The sequence below is a fragment of the Typha angustifolia genome, chromosome 4 (assembly GCF_048772165.1).
Source record: "Typha angustifolia cultivar Huaian chromosome 4, ASM4877216v1, whole genome shotgun sequence".
Classification (NCBI taxonomy): Eukaryota; Viridiplantae; Streptophyta; class Magnoliopsida; order Poales; family Typhaceae; genus Typha; species Typha angustifolia.
In genome coordinates, this window is record NC_133242.1 from 3,969,436 (window position 1) to 3,992,761 (window position 23,326).

Sequence of the window (23,326 nt, forward strand, 5' to 3'; positions counted from 1 at the left end):
ATTGATCGCTCGACATGGTCGCGATCCTGTTGGCCTTACGTCCGATGTCGTTAGTCTGTGTGCGCAGCAGACATTCGGACACATGCCGTTCGCCAGGGCATATGTGGCGAGTTATCCTCACGAGATTTCTATCAGCTAGAGGGGTGCCCGGTCTGGATGGATGTTGATACCCTTAGCGGATGGCAGGGTATGGTTATATTAGAAATACTCTTGTGGGTGGCGGAGTATGCTCTGAGCCTTTGGACATGATGTTGAGACCGGGTACCGGGTATTGACTGTGTACAGTGGTCTAGTATGATGATATTATACCGAGATGTCGGTGATGATCGTGAATGTTGAGAAATGCATATGATTTCATTTTTATCTGACATACCTGATTATTGAGTGGTCAATATACATCATATATGGTTGCATTTGGTATCATAGCATGGTCATGGTCGGCATGCATCATGTGTCATATTTGATAGAAAGTTATGATGATCATATGACATGGAGATTTGTTTATTCATTGTCGAGGATTGTATACTTTTATCAGTATGACATATTATCTACTTTTCATTTATATATTATTGAGGATACATTCATATACTCATTCATGACATGATACTCTTTCTGATTCATATTATCCAGTACATGATTTACTCTCTGTTTGGCATCACTGATTCGGAGAAGGTCTATTCACTGAGCCTTTTGCTCATGACTCTCTTTATTTCTTTTCTAACCCCTCAGATTTGTGGTACATGATAGCGACCTGAGATATCTTGGGAAGATATTTTAGAGTGATGATGAGGTGAGCTATTGATGCGAGACGGTATAGAAGATAGTTTAACCAGACATTGAGTTGTATCGTTGTTTGTTATATTTGTACCTTATTGTATCAGACGATGATTTGTATAATATAGGTCGAATCATAGTGTACTCTTGTATTAGTTATTTTAGTTGTATCTTGATGGTTTGTTGTGGCCTGTGTGAGTCCTGCCAGATTATGTAGCGGTCTAGTGTATATTATTATGGACTTTGATATTCATATGTTAACAGATTTATTTGGTTAAGAGTATGATTTATTTGGTGATGGATTATATGATCATGGATAGGTTAGCAGGTTTTATTTGATGATGTCATGATTATATGTGCACAGGAGAGTATCCGTGCGTGACGGGCCCCGCCCGATTTGTCGCGTGCCGTGCGACCGCGTGGGCGTGCACGTGCTGTGCCGGGTGGGGGCGTTACATCCTCCAAGCCAACAGTACCGCTAAGCTATCAACTAGACAAAATTATTGAGCCAAGTCACCACTAACCACCAAACAACTTTCTCCACAATAATTATTTAAGATTGAAGTCGATCTCATAATCTCTTTGGTTATAGAGAAAGTACCTACCACGATGGTGAAAATACTTGATCTAGATGTTGAGGTGGACATGATGACTTGGACCAAAAGTAGATAGATTTGGTGCTTTAGAGTGGATAGTTGAACTTTTTATGTGTTCATCTTCATCTTTCTCTCTTTCACTCTTGGAAATAATATGCCATGGAAATAAGGCTATAACTAACGACATTCTCTTGTTTAATGAAGTCTTCCATTTATTCAGTGTTCCCGCAAACTCCTCCATTCTCTCTTTCTCTCTTCCTCTCCATTTCATATATATATATATATATATATATATATAAGCACCCAGCCACAGCTCAAGGCTTATACCACTATCATAAAATATCTCATAGTCGTTTAATGGGTTATATTATATATACTAATAATTTTCACTTTATTTCAAAGAAATAATCATTCACAAACATCAGCACTTCTAGGGCAGTTGGCCAGCACCTTCACACTAGAAGACTCGGGTTCGAGCCTTTGTAAATACAATTTAAGAGCAGTGAGGAAAGTTGTGCTCAAGTGATAGATTGGGTCCATCACAACCGTCTGATCCCAAGACGACGATACACAGCGCATCTGAGCTCTTATTTATTTTTTTTCTCCTCTACTTAGTCTCTCCTTCAATCACTAAATAATGTGAACGTTGTTTCTTTTCTTTCTCTCTTTAATTTCTTTTAACTTCTTTCTTCAAACTCCTCTTTATTTAGTAATATCGAACTGCGATTCTTTTTTCCTCTTAGACTAATAGGCATTTTTTGCTTCCACTTTAATCACGAGCCATTGAGGTATAAAAGATTTTGGATTCAACCATATTGAGTCATTAAGTCATAACAGATACCATCATCCCTAATTGAAAGAAACTCTACTTCCAACCTACTAGCGTAACAGAAGTTGTGGTATTTGAATGTGGAAAAATGGGTACTTTCCCTGTTCCCTGGACAAAAAGAATAGTCCAAGTGCTTTGACAAAAGAGTAATGTGGCTAAATCATTAAGGAGATGCAATGATATCTGAATCTAAGATAAATAAATTAAGACTAAAAAATAAGATCAACTAATTAAGTTTGAGACTCAATTTCTCTCCCATCTCTCGTTCTTCATTTTCCTTCTCGATTCAAATACCGTACCTTCGTTTTGGTATGCACAAAGAATTTTATGTAATAAAATGCTGCAAGTTTGATCACGTCATGACACACCACTGAGTCAAGATTTTTTTTTTTACTGCAACAACTTTTAACATGAACTCAGTTGTGCTGTGTCAATAAAACAAGAGTAATTGTCGAGAGAAAGAATGCAAGAATGGATAGTTAATTAGCAAAATTACATGGTATCATTAAACATGTTAATTGCTGTTCGGAAAGCGCATATAAATGAGGGGAAGCCGACACTGAATATAAATAAGTCGACCAGTGTTGCTTGTAAAAGGCAGCGAAATAGAAAAGGGGAGGCACACATATCTCCACCATTTTTCTTTTTCCTATCCCTTTTTTACTCTAAGAAATGAATTCAAGGACAAACGTTTGAGTTAAAGCTCTGGGTGGATCTTAATTGCTGGGGAAATCATCATCATCATGGTAGATATTTTCAGCCATCTGCCATATCTGAAGAATGTTATTTTCGGCAACACTTGCAATGACCCAATCCTCGACAGGATTCCAAGAAAAATCGGATATCTTGCTAGTATGACCACCATGAATAAACAAGAGCTCAGGTGGGCCATCCTCTGCATCCTCAGGTGTTTGTTCATCATCAATCCTGCAAAAGGAAAAGAGGTTCAATTTCCTACTGGGTACAGATATGATCACTGCAGAGGTCATTAGTACAGGCAGAGTAATTCCTTGATGGGAAATTCGAAGTCAAGAGTATGCTAACAAAACAAAAACACAACTCCTGGGCCCAGTCTATTTCCAAACTACATAATATTTGTTGGTTCTGGGACCACTTTTCCAATCAGCAGCTGGCTTTGAAAAAGGAATTCGTCACAGAAGCAAATCCTTGCTACTACTGAACCACTAACCCAGGAATGCCACAAAGAAATCAAAATATCTACCTGCTAAGGTCCCAGACCATAAGCCTCCTACCATGACAGCTAGATGCTAGTATAGTCTCGTTCATGGGATTCCAGCCAACTTGGAAGACCTGCTCTCTGATAATCACAATTGAAGATTTATGATATACATGAATCAACCAAAAGATATGTTATAAATTAAACTTCAAAAGAAGAGTACTTACTTGTGACAGTCAAAGGTGTATAGGGAAGTACTCAGATTACGAAGATCAAATAACTTGACGGTTTTGTCATCTGAACCTGTTGCCAGTACCCACTCATTAAACGGATTGAAGGACAAACAGTTGACCTGCCATAGGACCATGACGCAAAAAAAATGGTTATCAATTTCATGCTTCGAAACATAGGGAATCTACTCTGCAGTTATCATATTTGAACAACTACCTAAAAAGTAACATGATTTCCATCCATGAATTTAGTCAAAACATTACTCACAGCATAAAAATATTTTTTAATCTCCTAGAGAAGCACCAAAGAATAAAAGTACGGTGTCAGCCGAAAGCCCAAAAGTATTTACTATCTTCATATCCTCTTCAAAAGAAACTCCATTGCCTTTTAAAGATCTCAACCATATGGAGAAATGATTATTTGCATTTCTCAAACATTTATAATGTTTGGGGATTGTAACTGATCATTTGAAGTAAATCGCATCATGCCCCTTAAACTTAGAATGTTTATTGACTGAATAAGTTTGTAGATAGAAATAAGAATAACAGTCTCTAACTCTCTATTATTTGGAGAGGACTTCTCATGATCCCTTGCCAAATCTTATTACTAACTTTCTTCATCTAAAATTTGGAATGCCAACCATTCAGAAAGAACCTGTGTATGCTAATCTATGCATGAACTATTCATCTCCCAAGCTCTTCAGTGGTCCTTCGGTTAAATTTAACATAAAGGTAAGTGATACTATGTAAAAATAAGCATGAACTCAAAACATATGAAGTTTTATCAAGCACATTTCATGGCAATAAACCTGCTCAAATTATTACATACAATGGAAAAATATTAATTGGTTACATAAATAACAAAATAAGAGGTTGTCCACAAAATGCTTTTGATAGCTGACATCTTTACTGATAAGGAGTACTGCAGCATTTCAAGTAGCCAGCATTGCCTCGATATCACATATAGGATCAACTTTAACGCTGCTGAACTGTATAGTGTCTTAAATTAGGAACACTGAGGGATAGTATATGCGACAGCAGAAAAATGGGAGATAAAGATGGGAATAGTTTCGTCTTCTTTAATTTATCTTGCACTGAACCCACATCTGAAGTATGCAAAGTAGCCTATCCCAGCCACCGGCTGCATGAACAGCTCACATTCTTTTGTGTCATATATAGTTATCAACTAGCAGAAAGCATGTTCATTCCAAAAATGGCAGCAAATGACAACACTTATAAACTTTGAGATGAGCAAATCAATTTAAGGAAATACAAAAACATCTTGGTTAATGAAAGACACTTACCTCACCTTGATGTGCAACCACAGAGTGGACAGGCTTGTCAGCCGCAGGTGAACGAAGATCCCAGATGAACAGATGGCGATCATCACCAACAGAACCAAACAAGTCTTCATTCTTCGAATGCCAAGCAACATCTCCAACTACACCTACATGAACCTATTTAAAAAAGAAAAAATTATAGCATTCACAAGTCTCATACTACAAATCTAAAAACCATTAATTTTTTCTTATCCCTTTATTTGCTGGCATCCTCAAGACCTCAAGTCCTTTGCTTAATGCAAAGCAGCACGAATATTTACATGAATTTCTATAATGCTCAAGTAAAATTACCAACTAGTAACCAGATAAATCAGAACGTTTTCGTATTTTTCAATATTGGTTTCTCATGTTCATATAGTCACCCTTTCCATTAAGTGTCTCATTAATTAGCTTTCACTACCTTATTTGATGAATAATAATCATGTTATCTGAAAACTTTATAAATACTAATATATAGAAGAGCTAAAGATGATGAATTAAAAATCAAAAAATTGAGAGAAAGGTGAATATTTTCTTTTCTAAAGATTTAAATATCTAACATGAACTTAAGCAAAAAGCAAACAGACCAAAAAATTTATGGAGGTACAGTCTATTGGATTTTAGTATAGCAAACATGAATAGATTTTAGAGAATGATGGATGAGGATAAGACAAAATAGATAAGAAAATGAGAGTAAACTGTATCAAGAGAAATAGCGCATCGTCTTCCAGAAAACTAATGTCTATAAAGAGATGGTAGTAAACTTCTGTGTCATTCCCCATTTCTTACATAAACAAATAAACACCTTCAGAAGCTCAATGAAGTCAGCGCCATTTGTCAAATGGGCACAAGCTCAAATACAGGAATGGAAGTTACATCTAAATTCTGTCTTTCCTCATTTCTAACATCAACAGATCAACCCCCTCAGAAGCTCATTGTTAGCAAGGAAACTACAAAAATTGAAAATGAGCATCAAAAGAGGCTAATATGCCCACAAAACAGAAATAACAAAAGAAGAAAAAAAAGAACTGAACTATGGGAAAGGTAATTTAACACTCTTAACTACTATATATTATCTAAGTTTGCAAATTTGCATTACCAAACCCTGGAATCCAAGAAAAAGTGCCAAAACGTGTGGAAGAGTTAATTGTCATTCAAATAATGAAAGAATAACATTAATAATTAATAACGTCATTTGTCCAACTAAACATCAATAAGATGTCTTCTCCGCTGCTACATCTTTCTTTCTCTTTGTTCAGAAGCATTCAAGATCTTCATTCAGCTTTTTGTAAAAGCTATGAGAGTATGAGACACACAGGCTACAGCATTATAACCAACTACTTAGAACATTTGAGCACTAGCTTTTGCTCATAAGCCCCAAGATCCTTATTCATGCAAATTTTACCTTTAAGAAAGTTGATACATCTAACTAGATTTCTAACATTCAATGCTATCTCCAAATTCATCCCAAATATCAAGTGTATCTTAAAAGTAAAGCAGAAAGTGTAAAACAGACAAGAAAAGTAAATCGGTGAATTCTTAGGCTATCAAAAAGCATATCAACAGGAACTGACCTTGAAACTATGAAGAGCATCAAGGACGTTGTTTGTGCTATTTGCTCTGATGTCCCACAAACATATCCGAGAATCATCAGAACTACTCAACAAATATCCCTCTTTGAAAGCACTCCAAGATAAACCATATCCTTCGGTGTCGTGACCCCTCAGCCTTAAGTCGGGATTGCACGCACCATCGAGAGGAGCCTTTGCTGGATGCTTGCTGCAATCAAAAACATAAACCTCTGAAAGAACGGTCTTAGTCGCGATCACAGAAGGATTCTGAGGCATATAACGAGCTCGGTTGATTTCTCCGTCATGAATTATTTGCTGAATTATTTGCACCTGCCACGAAAAGTTAAAACAGTTTACGAGAATTATTACCTCCCCAAACCCAACCAAAATTAGAAACCTCTACGCTGCCCTTTTACCTAACAAGAGCTCCCTAATTCTACAAATCAATCAACACTCACATCCCCAAACCCAACAAAATCATCAAAATCCAAGATCTAACCTTTCCACAAGGGTACCCAAACCCACCGCTCTCGCCCTGCTCGTCGTCGTACTGTCTCGCGTCGAACTCGGCGTCCTCCTTCGGGATCTGGACCTCGGCGAGCATGAGGTGGTTGGGTTCGTCATCGGCGGTGTGGGTCCCGAGGACCATCTTGTAGACGGCGTAGTCTTTCCCGGCCGGCTCCTCGTGGCCGGGGAGCCATTGCACGGTGAGGGACGGCCACTCTAAGGCGTGGGTAATGACGAGGTCGTAGAGGAACGGGGTGTTCTTCTTCCAGATCTTGTACTCCTCGTTGATCGTCCGCTCCTCCGTCTCGCGGCGGAGCTCGTCGTCGTCCTTCGCCATCTGGATTCGGGATTAGGGTTTCTTCGCTCACGATATTTTGGCGCGAACGGTAGTTGCTTGCGATTTGGAGGGAAAGAGAACGAGAGAAGTAGTGGGGACGAGAAGGGACGAAGAGGGTTCAATGGAGTTTGGGACTAGGAATATATATATATATATATATATAATATCTGAGATTTTTTACATAAAACACTGAAAACTTTTAAACTACCATAAATGTGCCCCAAAAATATTACATTAAAAAAATGCCATGCTAACTAAATTTAGAGTTTAAAACTATTAGAATATCATAACTGAAGGCTATATTTTAACATAATATTCCTAATAAATTAATGTAAAGTTGGTAAACACATATAAATAACTAAAATATTCTTCTTTCTTGATAAGTACTTTGTATTGATTTATTTTATCTTGTATATAAAAAAAAATGTTGTTCTATAATATTGAGTAGAATATTTTAAACTTTGTTAGAAAATTTATGCAAGGGTAAAGTAGTTATTTTCTAAATTTAAGTTTTATATTAATCACAATTAGTTTGATTTAACTAATGGAATAATATTTTTTTTATTCAAGGGGAATTATATAAACATCCTTAAAACTACTTAAATTTTTCAAAAATTAGAGAATTTAATGTAAAATGACCTAATTCCTTTGGGTCAGTTTTTAAGGTTAAAAGAGAAATTAGATTAAAAGTTACAAGGAGAATAATTTAAATTTTTTTATTTTTTTTAAAAAATATTCTATAATTAACTTATAGTGTTTTGGGGTATTAAAAGCTATATATAAGTCAAATAAATAATAAATATATGGAAGCTACGCTGTGAATAAATAAAAATATAGGTTTGTTTTTGATAAATTTCTCGTAATATTTGGAATTTTTTTCACCACAATTATGTGAGCCAAAAAAAAGTACTAAATAAATTCTAGTAGAAGTGTAGAATATCCTAAATATTAAATGGACCTTTGTCTATGGACTTCTTATAAAAGAATTTAAAAAAATAAATAAATAAATAAATAAATAGAAAGAAAGAAAACCTCTGAAATCCAATCTCCCTCCTCGAGTCCAGAGAGATGACCTCCTCGTCCCTGCGACCTTCTCCCGTCCGCAGCTTACTCCTCATGGAAACCCTAACCCTAATCCGGCCTCCTTCTCGTCGAATCACCAGCCAATCTCCTCTCCTTCCAGCCCTGCCTCGTAGATTCCCCCCAAGACCCCAGCTCGCGACGACGGCGAGAGCTCAAACGACTCTCTCTGGATTCGAGACTTCCTCTGCTAAATCCGACGAGAAATCGTTCCCAATGCCGGTCTCAGGTCACTTCCATTGCTTTTGAGGTAGTAAACATCGAAATCTGATGAGAAATAGAAGTACTAACTTTAGTGTGTTTGAAATTTCAGGGGTGGAGGAAGCTTTGATGGGGTTTATCACTGGAAAGAGAAAGGCGACGGAAGTAGCTCACGTGTAGGTACAGTTCGTCCTGATTTCTTATATTCGTTTATGATGTTGGATTTGTTTTTAGTTCATCTCTGCTTGAGATATTGGCAAGTGATTGATTAAAAAATGTCGTATTGCACACTATTCCCATGAACGAATTGTTCGATGTAGCACATTTTGGACAAACTAAGGTTAGTCAAAATATAAAATTCTTCTGCATTGTGCTATTTTTTCAATGAAATTTGTAGCAAAGCAAGCCCACTTTCTTAAAACAATCAGTTGACCAAAAAGCTTATACTGTTAGGTAACAAAGTATATATCATCTCTTTTAACACACTCCCTCAAGTGTGGCTCCTACATACTGCACATGGACAGATTAAAGACAATAGACTGTGCGACCCTCCATACCGTACAAGAATAGATAATGGTTAGAGATTAAATGGGGCTAAATGAACCAAGACATTTTGTATGTTCTAACCTATATCTGAGTTGTTGCTGCATTACTTATACTATTTTGTCCTCGGGCTCATTCTAGACCAACTTCAATGGTTGATTTTCTTCTGGTGTAGATTAGAATGAGTACATGAACTTTCGATTTTGGATTTTTTTGTATCAAAGCTTTCCATTTCTTGTTCTGTAAGCCTAAAAGATGGGCCCTATTGTCACTTTGCATGTTTTAGCATTAAATTCTTCATGTCATTGCTGAATTCAGCAATCTACTATATTGCACTCCTTCATCAAGGTAATATTGAATAATTAGTGATGCAGAATCTATGAGCTTTCTGATCGCTCTATTAATTGAGTATTGAAGGCTTTATGCTGTTCTCCATGTATTTTCCATCATTTGTATGCTTTTTTGTTTAAAGATTTTGTTTGAGTATTCACTTTTCAGTTTTTCATAGTTAGTTGCTTTTCAATGGTATAGAATGTCTTTGTTAATTTCTTCAACACATTACAACTCAAGGATAAAGATGCTTGTTATACGTGATTATCAGCTGATGTCTTTATTCCATGTCCATTGTATGCTCATTCCTTACTAGAGTGTGGAGAAGTATCGTACAAAAAGGAGACATTGTGGTTGATGCCACATGTGGCAATGGTCATGATACATTGGCATTGCTTAAGATGATAGCTGATGAATCAGGGAAAGGTTGTGTCTATGGGATAGACATTCAGGAGTCTTCTATAAAGAGCACTTCATATATGTTAGAAAAGTCAGCTGATGACCATGAGGTACTGAAATTTCATGATTGTCTGAAATACTATAGTTTTCGGTGACACTGCCCAGCAAAATAGCTCTATCCTTATTGTCACTAATGACTAGTTTCTTTCATATATCATCTTGATTTAATTTTTTGGTGTGTATCTTTTGGTACCTTTTCAGAAGCCAAAACAATTATTTGAGAAACTCTTTGAATTGAAGTTGCTTTGTAAGAAAGAAATATATCTTCACTGTTTCTTTGTTGCAGAGGAAGTTAGTTAAGCTCTTTTCAGTTTGTCATAGCAAGATAGAGGATATTGTACCAAATAATGCTCCTGTCAGGTAACCTTACTAAAGTTTATCAGTCCTTTTTACTATTAATTTGCTGTTCAGCATAATCATGAATTTGTTTTTACAGTAGTTGGTGTTATCAAACCAAATATAAAGTTTGTAGTGCTAATAAATGAAAGTCTCATCTCACTCTCACTCTCAGTTGCAAGTTAATAGAAGCCGTAAAAATTGGTACATGTACAAATAAAAAGAAGAGAAGAAGACATTCCAAAGAGCGATACCTGGAGATTGTTCTTCATAATTAAACTATTGAGTTTTTTCCTGAATTTTTTCTTTTCTTTTATTTTTTCTTCTCCTGCTAACAGGCCAATCTTTGACGCCTCCTTGATACTCTTTTCTAACAAAATGTTACAAACATAAACATCATTTAACTTCTTAGATTTTTCCTTGAAAGCAAAAGTGATGCTAGATATCATTTTGGAGAGGAAATGAAGCCAAAAAGAGATTTCTAAATCTTGTCCATCTCTGTCAGGCAGGTCATACCAGTTAAGTTCATGTTTTGTGACGATGGACTCATCACCTTATATAACCTTTATAAACTCCAACTTTATAATGGCCAGATACTGGTTGCTCGTCAATCATAATGGTCAGCTGTCTTTTTTACCTTCAGTGTAAGTTTTATATTTGAGAAACCATACGTATGATTTAGCGCTTCTTAAGATCAATCCACCTTGTGCGCCCGCGCCTTCAACTGATTTAATTCGACTCAGTTTGTTATCCCTGAAAATGGAAAAGAAAGACTCAAGTATCTTGTCTAGATCTTGAAATGGCTTGTCATAGTTTTGTACGAATTTGTATTGAATTAAAATGTTAGTCCTGTAAGGAGTTACTGAAGAAGATCATGTTTTTGTCTGGAACAGAAACATACTTCATGGATCTTGTAGTTCGTGACTTATAATTATGTTATGCTGGTTTTATATACCTTTTGTAGTTCTTTGATTATGGAGGTTATCCACTTTTATGTTGGTTAACATATTTCTTCTTGTGTCTAGGCTTGTAGCATTCAACTTGGGTTATCTCCCAGGAGGAGATAAAACAATAATTACGACATCACAAACGACAGAACTGGCATTACAGGCTGCTAGTAGGTTACTGGGACATGATGGGCTTATCAGCATAATGGTTTATGTGGGGCACCCTGGTGGAAGGTAACTTTTATTCTGATAGGTTTAATATTATCCAAATCATTACGCTGGAGTTTAAACTATTGGAGTTGGAATTCGGAGGAAAAATTCTTCATTTTTTTACCTTAGTATGGTAAATTGGATTCAACATAAATTTCTAACTGTTGGCCGGTGCAATTCATGAGTTGTAACTGTCTACCGTTATGACTCGAACCATGGCATGATCTCCTTCATGGCAAACTTTGAATGCTTTCTGTATAATCTTGTTTTATCTTCCTTCTTCTCAGAGATGAATTGGAAGTTGTTCAGTCATTTGCATCCAGCTTGCCTGTCGAAACCTGGGTTAGCTGCAAGTTTGAAATGCTTAACCGCCCAACTGCTCCTGTCCTTGTTCTCTTGTACAAGAAACAATTGCCATGAAGGGTTTCTGCTTCAGAGCAAAGCAAATCAAGCCTACTATTGGCTTTTCACGCTTGATATCACTAATCACCCTAACACTGTTAGTGATCTTCATGAAGTTGTTAGGCTTCTTATACTTATCTTATTGGTCTCAGCTTATCAATCTTATAGATCGTATACATTGGAAGTATATCTGAAGATTAAATTTTGATTTTGGAGCAAATATGATCTTTTGTTGCCTCAAATATCTTTTTGAATTTTTTACAAGGTTATATCCAAATTGGCCCTCAAAATAATTAGGATTAAATGTATTTTAATCCCCTGTACTTTGGATAAAAGTTATTTTACCTTTTGAGTATTATGCCTTGCTGCACTATTGATTAAACTATAAATACAACCGATGCTAACAGATGACAAATGACAAATGAATATATTTAAAAAATCTAGATTAGTGAGATTAAAAAAAAATTTAAAGAAATAAAGTGATTCTTGTTCAAATCGTTAACACTTTTTTTAAATTGAAAAGGCATAGATTTTGTTAATTGTGAATGAAAATTTTAATATTTAAAATTTAGTAAAAAAAATAAAGAACGGCGACCTAGTGAAACAAAATAAAGTATAAGTTTAGAAGAATAATATCTCATATTTTCCTGTGCACTCCTCTCAAATTTATGTTTACATGTATACCCTTCAAAATAAAACATATATTATTTACCAAATATCCTCTTAATTGTTCTAAAGTTAAATCTAAATAACTAAATAGAAAAATAAAAAAATATAGAACACAAATATGTCTTTCTATGTTTAAATTATTCAAATTTTAACTCTTTGGTTATTATCTCTACGGGGTATTTACGTAAAAGATGCAAACATCAACTTTAGAATGACATATAAGTAAATAAGAGATTTACGAAGGATATATATGTAAAAAAATCTTTATTCTTGGAATAAAAACCCTTTGTTTCAGTTCGTACCACCAAACGATATATATGCTAAATAATAATCCTCTAATTCTCCTAGTGATGTCATATGGATCGATGACTGCATTCTTCATTCATCCACATAGTGACAATTTGGTCATTCAATGGAACAGAGCCTGAAGACGAGATGCGTACTAACTTCTATTTCATGATATGAACTCGTGAAATAGTGTAACACATAATAAGATAATCAAATAATAAAAGTTATTAGCGATGTAGATTATCACACTAACTCTTTGCTAAAGTATTCAGCAATTACACATTAAGCATACCAGATAACGTTCTTTTTCTGTTGCAACATGAAGATAGGTTCTGAAATCTAAAGATCGAATGAGTTTACATATGATATGATTAGAGGTAAAAGAAGCCAGAACTCATCAGCTGATTCAAACGAAGGACCAGTTCACAAACATGAAAGCCAGGCAGTGGGGTGAATCTTCTTCATTCTGGACCTTCCATGCCACGGCCTGTTCGTAAGACACCGGCCGCCCCATGCTCGACATGCAGATGCCACCAGGAAGATAAGCAAAGCCCTAGAAAGAAGCCAAAGTACCATGAGATTAATTTAGGTAGTAAACTTTGTGAAGCATCATGAGGTCTAGTTTTACTTACTTGTTGCATAATCTTGGTAAATTCAGAGCATAGCACCTTCCGACCACCATCATCAAGGATTTTCTCAAGTGTAATATCCTGGAGAGCTATTAGTGTCGTTTCCAGCATGTCGAGACCCGCTTGGTTAGTAAAGGTGAAAACAGGAGAAGCCTGCAAAGAAGGATTGCTGTTCGTTAGGATACTGCATCAAAATAGTAAGTTATTAATCAAGAGTGCAGTAACACAAAGACATTGAGAAACAAGAATGTGTGTAATCCTGCCTTTAAAGAGCAGCACATGATTGCATCAGAATGGTGCCACAGAAGTTTCAGCAGAGAATCGCCGGTCTGAGAATCAACTTGAAGAAGCTCTACTCCAGTATGGATACTGAAATGTATTCATGGCAATAACATTTAAAAGTAGATAACAAATTAACAATACTCCAATTACCCTGGAATTTGCAAACGCATATAAACACAACGAAGGGGAAGGCGGAAAAAACACTGAAAATAACAAATCAAGATGCAGTTTTGAAAAATACATGGATGAGGGGAGCAACGGATTAAGGATGCTTAGGAAGTGACTCCTCAAGAAAATGTGAACACAATAAACATCAAAGCAGCTTTAGAAGTCAGAAGTTCCATTTTGATGACAATATATCTTGGGTATTTCAGAAGTTTGAAGCTAATAGTAGCAATGACCAGAAATTACGGACACTGAATGTAATGAAAACCAAACGTAGTGATACCAATTACTAGAATTCCAAGATTATTATGGTGAATATGGCTAAAACTAAATAACAACTGGCATATACAAAATACAGTCAAAATGTGCCATTCAAATACAAGTGTTGTATTGCATCAATTCAAGTGTAGAAAATTATTTCAACCAACTATAAAAGTTATAGCCACTGCATTCAAAAGTCTGCAAATAATTGCTAGTATTACACTTTACCAGCTGTATGCAATTTAAATAAAAAAACCTACTTTTCAATGAATTGGCATCAATAGTAATTTCATCACGTCATCCATAGAATACATCCAAATATACTACTATCAAAAGAAGACATTACCTGTAGCTCCTAGAAATCCATCTTGCCAAAGTGTGAGCTTCAGGAGAGCCAGGTGCATGCTTCATTCCAATTTGTGCACCAAGTGAAGGTGATATTGCCATAGCAACTCTCTGAACGGAGGCTGCAACACTTCGGACATAATTTCTCGCCATCATTGCAACATTTTCTCGAAGGTGATCCTCATACGTGAACTGGAACGCTATGGTCAGTACTGATCTCAAGTTGTGTGCATTTGAAATTTCATTAGTGGGGCGTGCACCACCAGATCCAACCTCAAGGGTGGAGGCAAGGTCAAGGGTTCGAGTAGTAGTGGGTGCATCCTGAAGTTTGAAAAATAGTTGTACATTATGATCAGACAAAGATAGAAACTAACTATACCAAGAAACTGAAGGCTGATTGACATACTGTATAAGAACCCAGAATATAAACAACCTACGGAAGCAATGTGCCAAACCAATAAAAATTAATCAATAACAATTTAGAGAACACATGAATTTACAGACTATATGAGTCGGACACCAGGAGTAACACCAAGCTTACATAAATCTCAGAACTCTTTGCCCCTAAAAAGATGTTTAAAAATACTTATAAGAGTGAAGGTTCTCACTGTTTTAGAGTCTAGAGGTATCACTCGGAAACCAGATGGCAACAGAGGAGCATCATCAGCAAAAGATTCATCTATAGGTGCAAATACAAGCTGTGCACATGCATCATCATTCTCGTCAATTCCGCTGCAAAGCTGCAATCAAGGAAAGGAAAAAGTTAAGGCAAATTGGAGCAGATATATGTACTATCTAAAAAATAATAGAACACAAACCTGCAATAAGAACATGTCCCTTGATAAAACAAATTCATCTTGATGGAAACCTTGGCCCTCAAGCCTAATAACTTCCAAGAACTACAATTTAAGAAGAAATAAAGTTTCATAAAGAAGTACATTGGCACGGGCAAATTATTCGGGAATAAAAAGATTACCTCTTCATGTTCCACTGTATGACCCAGAGGTATTATAACCTGATTGCCCAAAAAACCACTACTTGTCCTCAAGCCAGGAATTGCATATGAACTAGCTCTCAGAGAAGCAGCTGAATAGGCGTCAACAGCACAGTCTGCCCACTCATAACGATGCTCCCGTATAAAGCGGACAAGTAATGCAGGTGGCACATTCTACATAACCCAAATAAATACATAAATGATGCTAGTGATAAAAAGTGTCAACACTGCAACTCGTTAATATTTACAGATACATCCTGTGAAAGGTGACAGTCCAGTACTCCAGCTTCCAATTATTTCCCAAATAATTGATGTTAACAGAAAAAAAAAACAAGGCCTTGAAAAGAAGTAAATTGTTGAAGGAGGATCTGTTTGAAATACACTAAACTGCACTATCTTACCCAGTAGAGAATAAAAGGACAATAAACAAGAAAATGAGTTAAACCTGCAGCAACACGGATGCCTTCGCACATAAGACACCACCTCCCATATTTGAAAAAAGAGCAGAAGGGCTGACATTAGATCCAAAAAGTTTGTTTGGCGATGAATTGATAGCAATAGTAACATCATCAGCACCGTCACTACTCATCAATGACCAACCATCATCTGTAAACCCATTCACGGCATTGTTGAAACCTCTGCAAAGTAGAACAAAATGCTTGACGTGAATGTGAATAAGAATGTAGAGTTAATTCTTTCATATATTTATACCACGCGATAACAACTAACCTGCTCAGTCTCTGGCTGAAAGTTCTCAGAACTGCTGGCTGGCGACCTCCAACATAAGATATTTCACCACTTGATTCTTGAGCAATTTGTCTAATATGACGCAATGCCTGGTATGAGTGACTATGTGAGTAATCATTATGTTGTTAGTCAATTGAGAAGCGATGACTGAGAAATAGAACTATGAAGAAAGGCTTACAGCTATAGTCATCTTCTGTGCAAGAATCTTGGGAGATTCATACAAGGGCCTTAGGACCTCAGGCACACTCCAAGCCTACATAGAAAACGACAAAATGAACACATTTGAAAAGATTCCATCAACCCTTACCGAAAGTTAAATTGAAGCATGTCATACATCCAAATCAATGTGATCCACAATGCGTATCATTGAGCCACCACCATCACAGGGTTGAATAAGATAGCCACTAGGAAGCATTTCAGCTCTCACAAAATTTGGAGCAGTAGGCCCAGCTGGACCTCCAGTAGAAGAGGTCAATGATCTCTCACAGATCTATGGAAGAGATACCAGGTCCACATTAAAATCGAAAAGAGATGAAAGCAAATCAAAATGCTAAAAATGATGAAGGAAAGAAATGGCACAGAACTTTTTCAATACAACTACAGTAACGAGTAATCAAACTGTTTGATCCAAATAATTGCTTCCAGAACAAGTTATACATGAAAAGGCAGCAACAAGTAATAATTAATCCAAAATTTTACCACAAGACTGCCATCTTCTTGACCAGTAGTGTATCTAAGCATCCAAAAGTCACGCGCTGCTTCTAATGTAGTAGGTGCGTAAGTCTGCAAATAAAAAGAACATATGTGTTCTAAAAAATGTTATCAAAGAACACAAAGTTAAAAGGTTACCATGGAAACCCTGTAAAGAAAAGGTACTAACCTGCATGTAGATAAGCTCGATAATTCCACCATTTCCAGTAGGAATTACAGTCAACACATCAAGGGAACGGCAATCACGATACCAAGACAGACGATCTTTGAGGATCTCTGCGACCTAAAGAGAACTCATTTATGAGTTACTTATCAATAAATGAGATATGGGAGTCCTTGCAAGCAATGACTTTTTACCTTTGTGGGTTCTAGACTCACAAGGCCGCAGGCTCGTGCTGCTATCCCAGTACAACTGTGGGAAACAGCAATGATTCCAATAGAATCCGGACCAGGCTGCAATGGAAAATCAAGAAGTTGCATACTGAAGTGAGGAACTCTAAGGAAAGCCCAAGCTTACAATAGTATGTACACAAACTGTCACCTTCATTCCAACAATCTGCACCCACTTGACAGCAGTTCCAGTTGCCTTTGAGAGAAACTCTGCCAAGGTCTCCTCAGCAATTGCAAGTAGACTGTTAGGCAGAAGGCCATAAAAGGGTCAAATTCTGCTTAAATGCCAAATGGCCATGGCACTCTGCCACAAAACATGATAACCAGAGTCATTACCCAGCTGGGTTATTAGCATCCCTCTGCGGATGCTGAGGTTTAGGGTTTTGTTGGTGTTGGTGTTGGTGTTGGTGCTGACCACTTGTCACTACAGACTCGCAACTTGTGTCTGTAGTTGCTGCAGATGCCTGTAACATTGCAGGCTACAATTACTTATGTATTAACAAGTAAAATTAGTGTAACTGCAAATAACAATTACTGTAGATGATATTTTGCCCTATGTGAACCATCCCATCGAAATGCCAAGAGAGATACCAAAGTATGTTTTGCCAAAAGATGGAGTCAGGAGACTTGCAACAGCAAAAATCAAATGTTAGGCAGAACAGGAAAAAATTTCTTACATTGAGCTGTTGGCGCATGTAGCCATTCTCATAAACAAGTTGAGACACCTGCTTCTGCAGCCGGTCATTTTCCTCCATCAACAGCTTGTTCATCGCCGTCAGCTTCCGATTGACAGTCTGGAGACGAGATGCCTCCTTCCGTTGCTTCTCACGACATCTACATAACATGACCAGCAATTAGGACATACAAAAATATCATTTAGAATACAATTCCTAAACCATGTTCTTCTAAACCAAAGGTAATTCTGTCATGCAGCCCTTAATAAGAATGTGATCGCATAAGTGACAAATAACAAAAATAATCAAATCTAGTGATAGCTTTGGCATTTTAGAATTAAAACTGGACTCAAGTAAGCAAGAGATCCCAATCCCACTTAATGCCCGCAATTAAACCAGCAATCGTAATGAAAGCTAACAAACTACAATAAGCACCCATACATGTACAAACCATCCCAAACCAGGAAACATCAAGGATATTCCACGAAGTGTAACCAAAACCCGTGAACTAACGTCAACGCCTCCCATTTGAGAAAAGATTTAGTAATCTCTCAGTCCAAAATACACGAACCCCATCACCAAAAATCATACCTTTGATGTAAAAAAACAGCCACTCCTTCCAATAACAAAGTAGGAAAAATTGGAGACAATTGAATGAACGAGATCCTAACATCTATTACAGAACGAAATCGGATCAAATCCAACTACAAGTTTTGTAAAAGAAACTCTCTTTTATACTGATGCTATCTAATATTTAACTCCACAACTGCAATTGCACCAATCGCCTCACCTGCGATTCTGAAACCAGACTTTGATCTGCTTGGGCTCGATATTGGCCAGTATGGGGCACTCCCGTATGATCTGCTGCCTTCTCATCGAGCTCGGCTTCGGGCACTCGCTATAGACTCTCTCGAGCGCCTCCACCTGCTCCGGCGTATACCTCACGTACTTCCCCGAATCCATCAGCTGCTGCGCCGCCTTCTCCTTCCCGGCGTAGGCAGCCATCCTCCAAACCACCTAACAAGACCCTAAAACCCCGAACAGATCCCTATAAAACCCTAATCTCCCCTCCTCCTCTTCCTCGCCCTCGACAGTGGGAGCGTCCAAGCGCCGCCTCCCCCCCTCCCGCATCACCGAGCTCAGAAGGTTCTCCCCCTCTCCTTCTCCAGCGATGCGATAAACCCTAGCCCTATGTCCGAACTCAATGCCACGGTTTCCACTTCAAGAGAGTGGGAGGGAGACAGAGATGCGAAGAAGATGGCAGAGACGAGGGGAAGAAGAGAGGAAAGGATAGTGTTTCAATATATAGAGAGAATCACTTTTTCGGGTTATAATTTGACGTGGGATTTAAAAATGGAGTCTCTATTCTTTTGAAGGAAATGTGGGACTTTTTTTAGTGACAGTGAGTGGTTTGAGGCCACCTCTGTCTCTCTGCGCTTGTGCTGTTCCTGTCACATAAATACTACTATTCTCTCTCTCTCTCTCTCTCTCTCTCTCTATATATATATACTCTTTTCTTTTAATCTTTTATTTATTTTTTGACCTTTTAATCTTTCTATAAATCTATAGATTATTCTCCTTCTACAGTTCTAGATTTTATAATTAATTTTTTTATTCAGGTTTTTTATAAATTTTATATTAAATCTGAAGTATTTGATGAGAGTATTTCTATTATTAAATAGATTAAAATTCATAGGTATATTTTATTTCTAAAAATTCACTTTACTCCCTATAATTTTATTTACCTCAATTTACTCCTTTACGCTTATACACACACTTCATCTTTTTTAAAATTTTCCATCGAGTACCTCAAAATGTGATATATTGCGATTTGCAAGGGTTGTTTTGCTACGAGGTCTTCGTACAAATATTCGCCTTTGTTTTGGATTATTTTGCATTTTTTTTCTTTTTCTTTCCTTTGGTGATGCTATTTGACTTGAAACCTTGAATGAGCTCAGCCAAAGATCATATGTACTTCATTTTAATTTGATGATCAAAATATGATTGATGTGGAGGGTATCATGGATAATATAGTAATTTAATCTTGTTATCTCTGAAGCTTCTAAATGCGAATATGAATGTGGTCCTACTCAAATTGGCATCATTATTAGTTCATATCAAAATATATACTTTTATTTTATCTTTTATTTATTATTTCTATAAATTGTATACTATCGAAATAAACGGATAAAAATTTAAACAATATTTTTAACATGACACGAATTGAATGAGTTTTACAACGTTAAGCGACTCCTAATTTATGTGCAAGCTACTTATTATATAGATATCGTCGTGTAAATCCAGTAAGTTACTCGGTAATTTATACGGTTGTCGTATTCTATTTATGCGTACCTAACTTTCAAACTTAGAAAATTATGCTATATATACATGTATCAATCATCTTACATAGCATTTATGCTGGATCAAAATGTCATCTAATTTTTGAGTAAATAAATTTAAAACATCACTTTAATTAATTGGGTGCAATATTTGATGAGCGGACTTAAATAGTAAAAAACTCAAAAATAGGGGGCTTTAGTGTAAAATTGTAACTTTCAACAAATGGGCCCCATGAATTGGTTCCGGCGGCAGTCGGTCGGCGAGGATGGAAAAGGGAAGAAGATCAAACACATCGGCGGCTGTTCGAAGACTGCTACAAACTACGGCCGCAGAGGATGCCACGCCGATTCCATTTTTCTAACAATTACAATTCAGCCCAAAAATCCTATAACTAATAACTGTCAACTGTCTAACATACGTCCAAACTCCTAATAATAATTACTCCTAATAATATTAATAAGAAACGTTATAAATAATTATCTTACCTTTAAAAATAAGAGTAAATAATTATTAGAGGATTTAAAATTTATCTTGCAATTATTTTAACGAAAAAATAAACGGATAATTAATAGAAGAGATATTTTAGAGGTTTTTATGTAGTTATTAGGATAAATATGTCATGAAAAATGAGTGTAATTATTATTATTTTTGTTTTAAGTCTTTAGGGTACATTAATATTAATTTTTTATGGGTTATTTATACTAATTAAATAGTAATTATCGTACGAGGCAATAGTTTGAAGTACCTAAAGTTGCATTAAAAGATGTTATCTTTGTCTACTCATTCTAAATTTCTAATGAGTCATGGTCATGGACTGGCCAACTTGACACTACTAATAATAAACTATTAATCTCGTTGCCAATAAAGCTAATTAGTGGGTCCTCAACTATATTAATATATTGAGCACTATGAATTAATTAGTGGATGCATTAATTAAGCATCAAGCTTAGGGTTAGGGTTAGGGGTCTTTACCTCTAGGGCTTAAAAGTACCATAGTATTAAATCAAAAGATATTATCACTCATAGAATCATAGACTTATTCACTTATAGGGACATCATAACTCATAATTAAATCCATTTTGACCACCAATTGACTAGATATTTCATTAGATGTGTCAAATTGAGTCTTCTGAATATGTTCTCTTTATATCATCATGCTGATCTTTTAGAAAGGACAACCTTTGTGTTTGTTAACTCTACTAAGCTTTTGTTAACTAATGAAGGAATTTGAGTAATTCTAACTAGCATCAAAGGAGAAGGTGAGAGTATAAAGTTTTCTTTTTAAGAAGAAAAAGGTGATAGTATAAGATCTCGTTTACTTTGAGAATAAGTATTCATTTTTGTTATTCCAAAAATAATATTTTTATTCTAGGAATAAATATTCTTATATTCACTTGTATTCTAGAATAAGAGTGTAATAATTATTTTTAATGTGATATAAAGTAAAGAAAAAAAATATTCTTGAAGTGAACAGAGGCTAAAGTTATATTGGCTTCTAACGAAAGAAAAGTTTCACTTCATATAAAACATTTATAATCTTTGCCATCCAAATTAAACATAGAAATCTTAAACTCTAGCCCCGTCAAAATTAAGGATTTAGTGCAACGATTATAAGGGATGAAAATAAAAAGTCCGGTCAAACTACAACATTAAATCTATTATACAAGATACATAGTATAATGACTATAAAACATCTTAGAAAGAATAGCACGAGAAACACTTACTTACTTATACAAATTAGTATTATAACTTATTCGTGATAGACCACAAGAGATTCTCTCTAACAATATTTTATCGTTGTTGAATACCAATTCCTAGTGGGTCTTTCATAGAGTAGCCCACCAATGCCTCATGTTCGTTATTCTCCTTTGCACTCTCTACGCCCTGCTTTATAAGACCACTTTCATCATCCGCATAACTCTGTTCGTTATCTTAAATATTAGCTTTCCATATTTTTATATAATCATATCATAATACACTCTTAATTCTATTAGGAGATCTTTCATAATCTCTTAATTAAATTAAAATAGTTCAAAATCTTTCTTAGGCTTCATCTAAAATACCAAAGACATAGATCAACAAGTAGGTATTACTCATGAGAATACCTAACATAATAGTAGAGACCCACAACAACAACAACAACAACAACAAAGAAAAAGTTATTTCCTTCATAAATCATGACATTCCACTTTGCATAAATACCCAATGAAATTTAAACATTTTTTCTCATAGAAAAGAAAATTAATAATCTCAAAAAGTCACTTCTCTTGCACAACACACAACCTGACATATGTGGTACAATATTGCTCCACTTTAATGGAAGCAGTGAGTGTTTGGGCAAGTAGCAATGCCCCTCCTCCCTTCACTCCCAAGCTTCTCTCAATTCTCACATCAAACTTTATTCACCTCACCTCCCTAGAAAAAGGGAGAGGAAGAATGTTTCATTCATTGTAAAGCTCTTTGGACACCAAGGCTGCAAAAGCCAAGAGCCTTTACTTCTCCTAAGGTTGACATCCACACACATACATTACATAGCCTTTTATCATCAACCTAGAAAGCCCACCAAAAAAAAAAGGAACCCAAGCACAAAGAAGATAGATGATTCCATAATGCCCTACTTGTGCAAAGTATATATATATATTAACTACAAGAGTAGCAAAAGGCCATTAATGGGATCATGATACACTGTGGGAAAGAGAGTCAAAATGAGAGAATGATTTACAAATGGTTTGATGTTTAGTTTAGGATGGGGGAAATGACCAGTTTGCCCTTGTGATGACCCATCATGGGAGGGGGGGTGGGGGGGGACATTCTTGGGTACATTGGACTGGGAATTAGGAGACAAAGTGAACTTTTTTGTAGCTGCTCCTTTTATTTTTTTTTCTCTCTTTTGTATTCCTCTTGGTGGGGGGTGGCGTGCGGCAGCGGCGCGCGTGTTCCTCGAGATGCGTGCTTTCCTTTGCGTGCCCCTCACACCTTAAAA

At 36.2% G+C, this 23,326-nt stretch overlaps 3 protein-coding genes and 1 non-coding gene across 4 annotated transcripts; 2 read left to right on the plus strand and 2 right to left on the minus strand.

The window, feature by feature from the left end:
* The first annotated feature begins 1,867 nt into the window (after positions 1-1,867).
* LOC140759819 (small nucleolar RNA snoR114) lies at positions 1,868-1,957 on the plus strand. Its single transcript, XR_012104272.1, has one exon. It is a non-coding gene; the product is annotated as a small nucleolar RNA snoR114 (small nucleolar RNA).
* Positions 1,958-2,623: 666 nt separating this feature from the next.
* LOC140758636 (histone-binding protein MSI1-like) lies at positions 2,624-7,461 on the minus strand. Its single transcript, XM_073094873.1, has 6 exons — positions 6,996-7,461; positions 6,500-6,826; positions 4,911-5,063; positions 3,604-3,728; positions 3,422-3,517; positions 2,624-3,126 (listed from the first exon to the last, which is right to left on the minus strand). The coding sequence occupies exons 1-6, from the start codon at positions 7,338-7,340 to the stop codon at positions 2,916-2,918; spliced, it is 1,257 nt and encodes a 418-aa protein (XP_072950974.1). The 5' UTR covers positions 7,341-7,461; the 3' UTR covers positions 2,624-2,915.
* Positions 7,462-8,371: 910 nt separating this feature from the next.
* On the plus strand, positions 8,372-12,022 carry LOC140759673 (tRNA (mnm(5)s(2)U34)-methyltransferase, chloroplastic). The gene is made up of 6 exons (XM_073096299.1): positions 8,372-8,649; positions 8,734-8,797; positions 9,811-10,003; positions 10,240-10,313; positions 11,315-11,470; positions 11,734-12,022. The coding sequence occupies exons 1-6, from the start codon at positions 8,409-8,411 to the stop codon at positions 11,864-11,866; spliced, it is 861 nt and encodes a 286-aa protein (XP_072952400.1). The 5' UTR covers positions 8,372-8,408; the 3' UTR covers positions 11,867-12,022.
* A 987-nt stretch (positions 12,023-13,009) lies between these two features.
* Positions 13,010-19,342, minus strand: LOC140759115 (homeobox-leucine zipper protein HOX32-like). The gene is made up of 18 exons (XM_073095589.1): positions 18,794-19,342; positions 18,007-18,163; positions 17,666-17,793; positions 17,481-17,571; positions 17,297-17,392; positions 17,109-17,222; positions 16,928-17,011; positions 16,563-16,718; positions 16,407-16,481; positions 16,211-16,317; positions 15,927-16,119; positions 15,464-15,655; positions 15,306-15,386; positions 15,096-15,227; positions 14,489-14,808; positions 13,698-13,803; positions 13,438-13,587; positions 13,010-13,358 (listed from the first exon to the last, which is right to left on the minus strand). The coding sequence occupies exons 1-18, from the start codon at positions 19,006-19,008 to the stop codon at positions 13,212-13,214; spliced, it is 2,544 nt and encodes an 847-aa protein (XP_072951690.1). The 5' UTR covers positions 19,009-19,342; the 3' UTR covers positions 13,010-13,211.
* Positions 19,343-23,326: the final 3,984 nt, after the last annotated feature.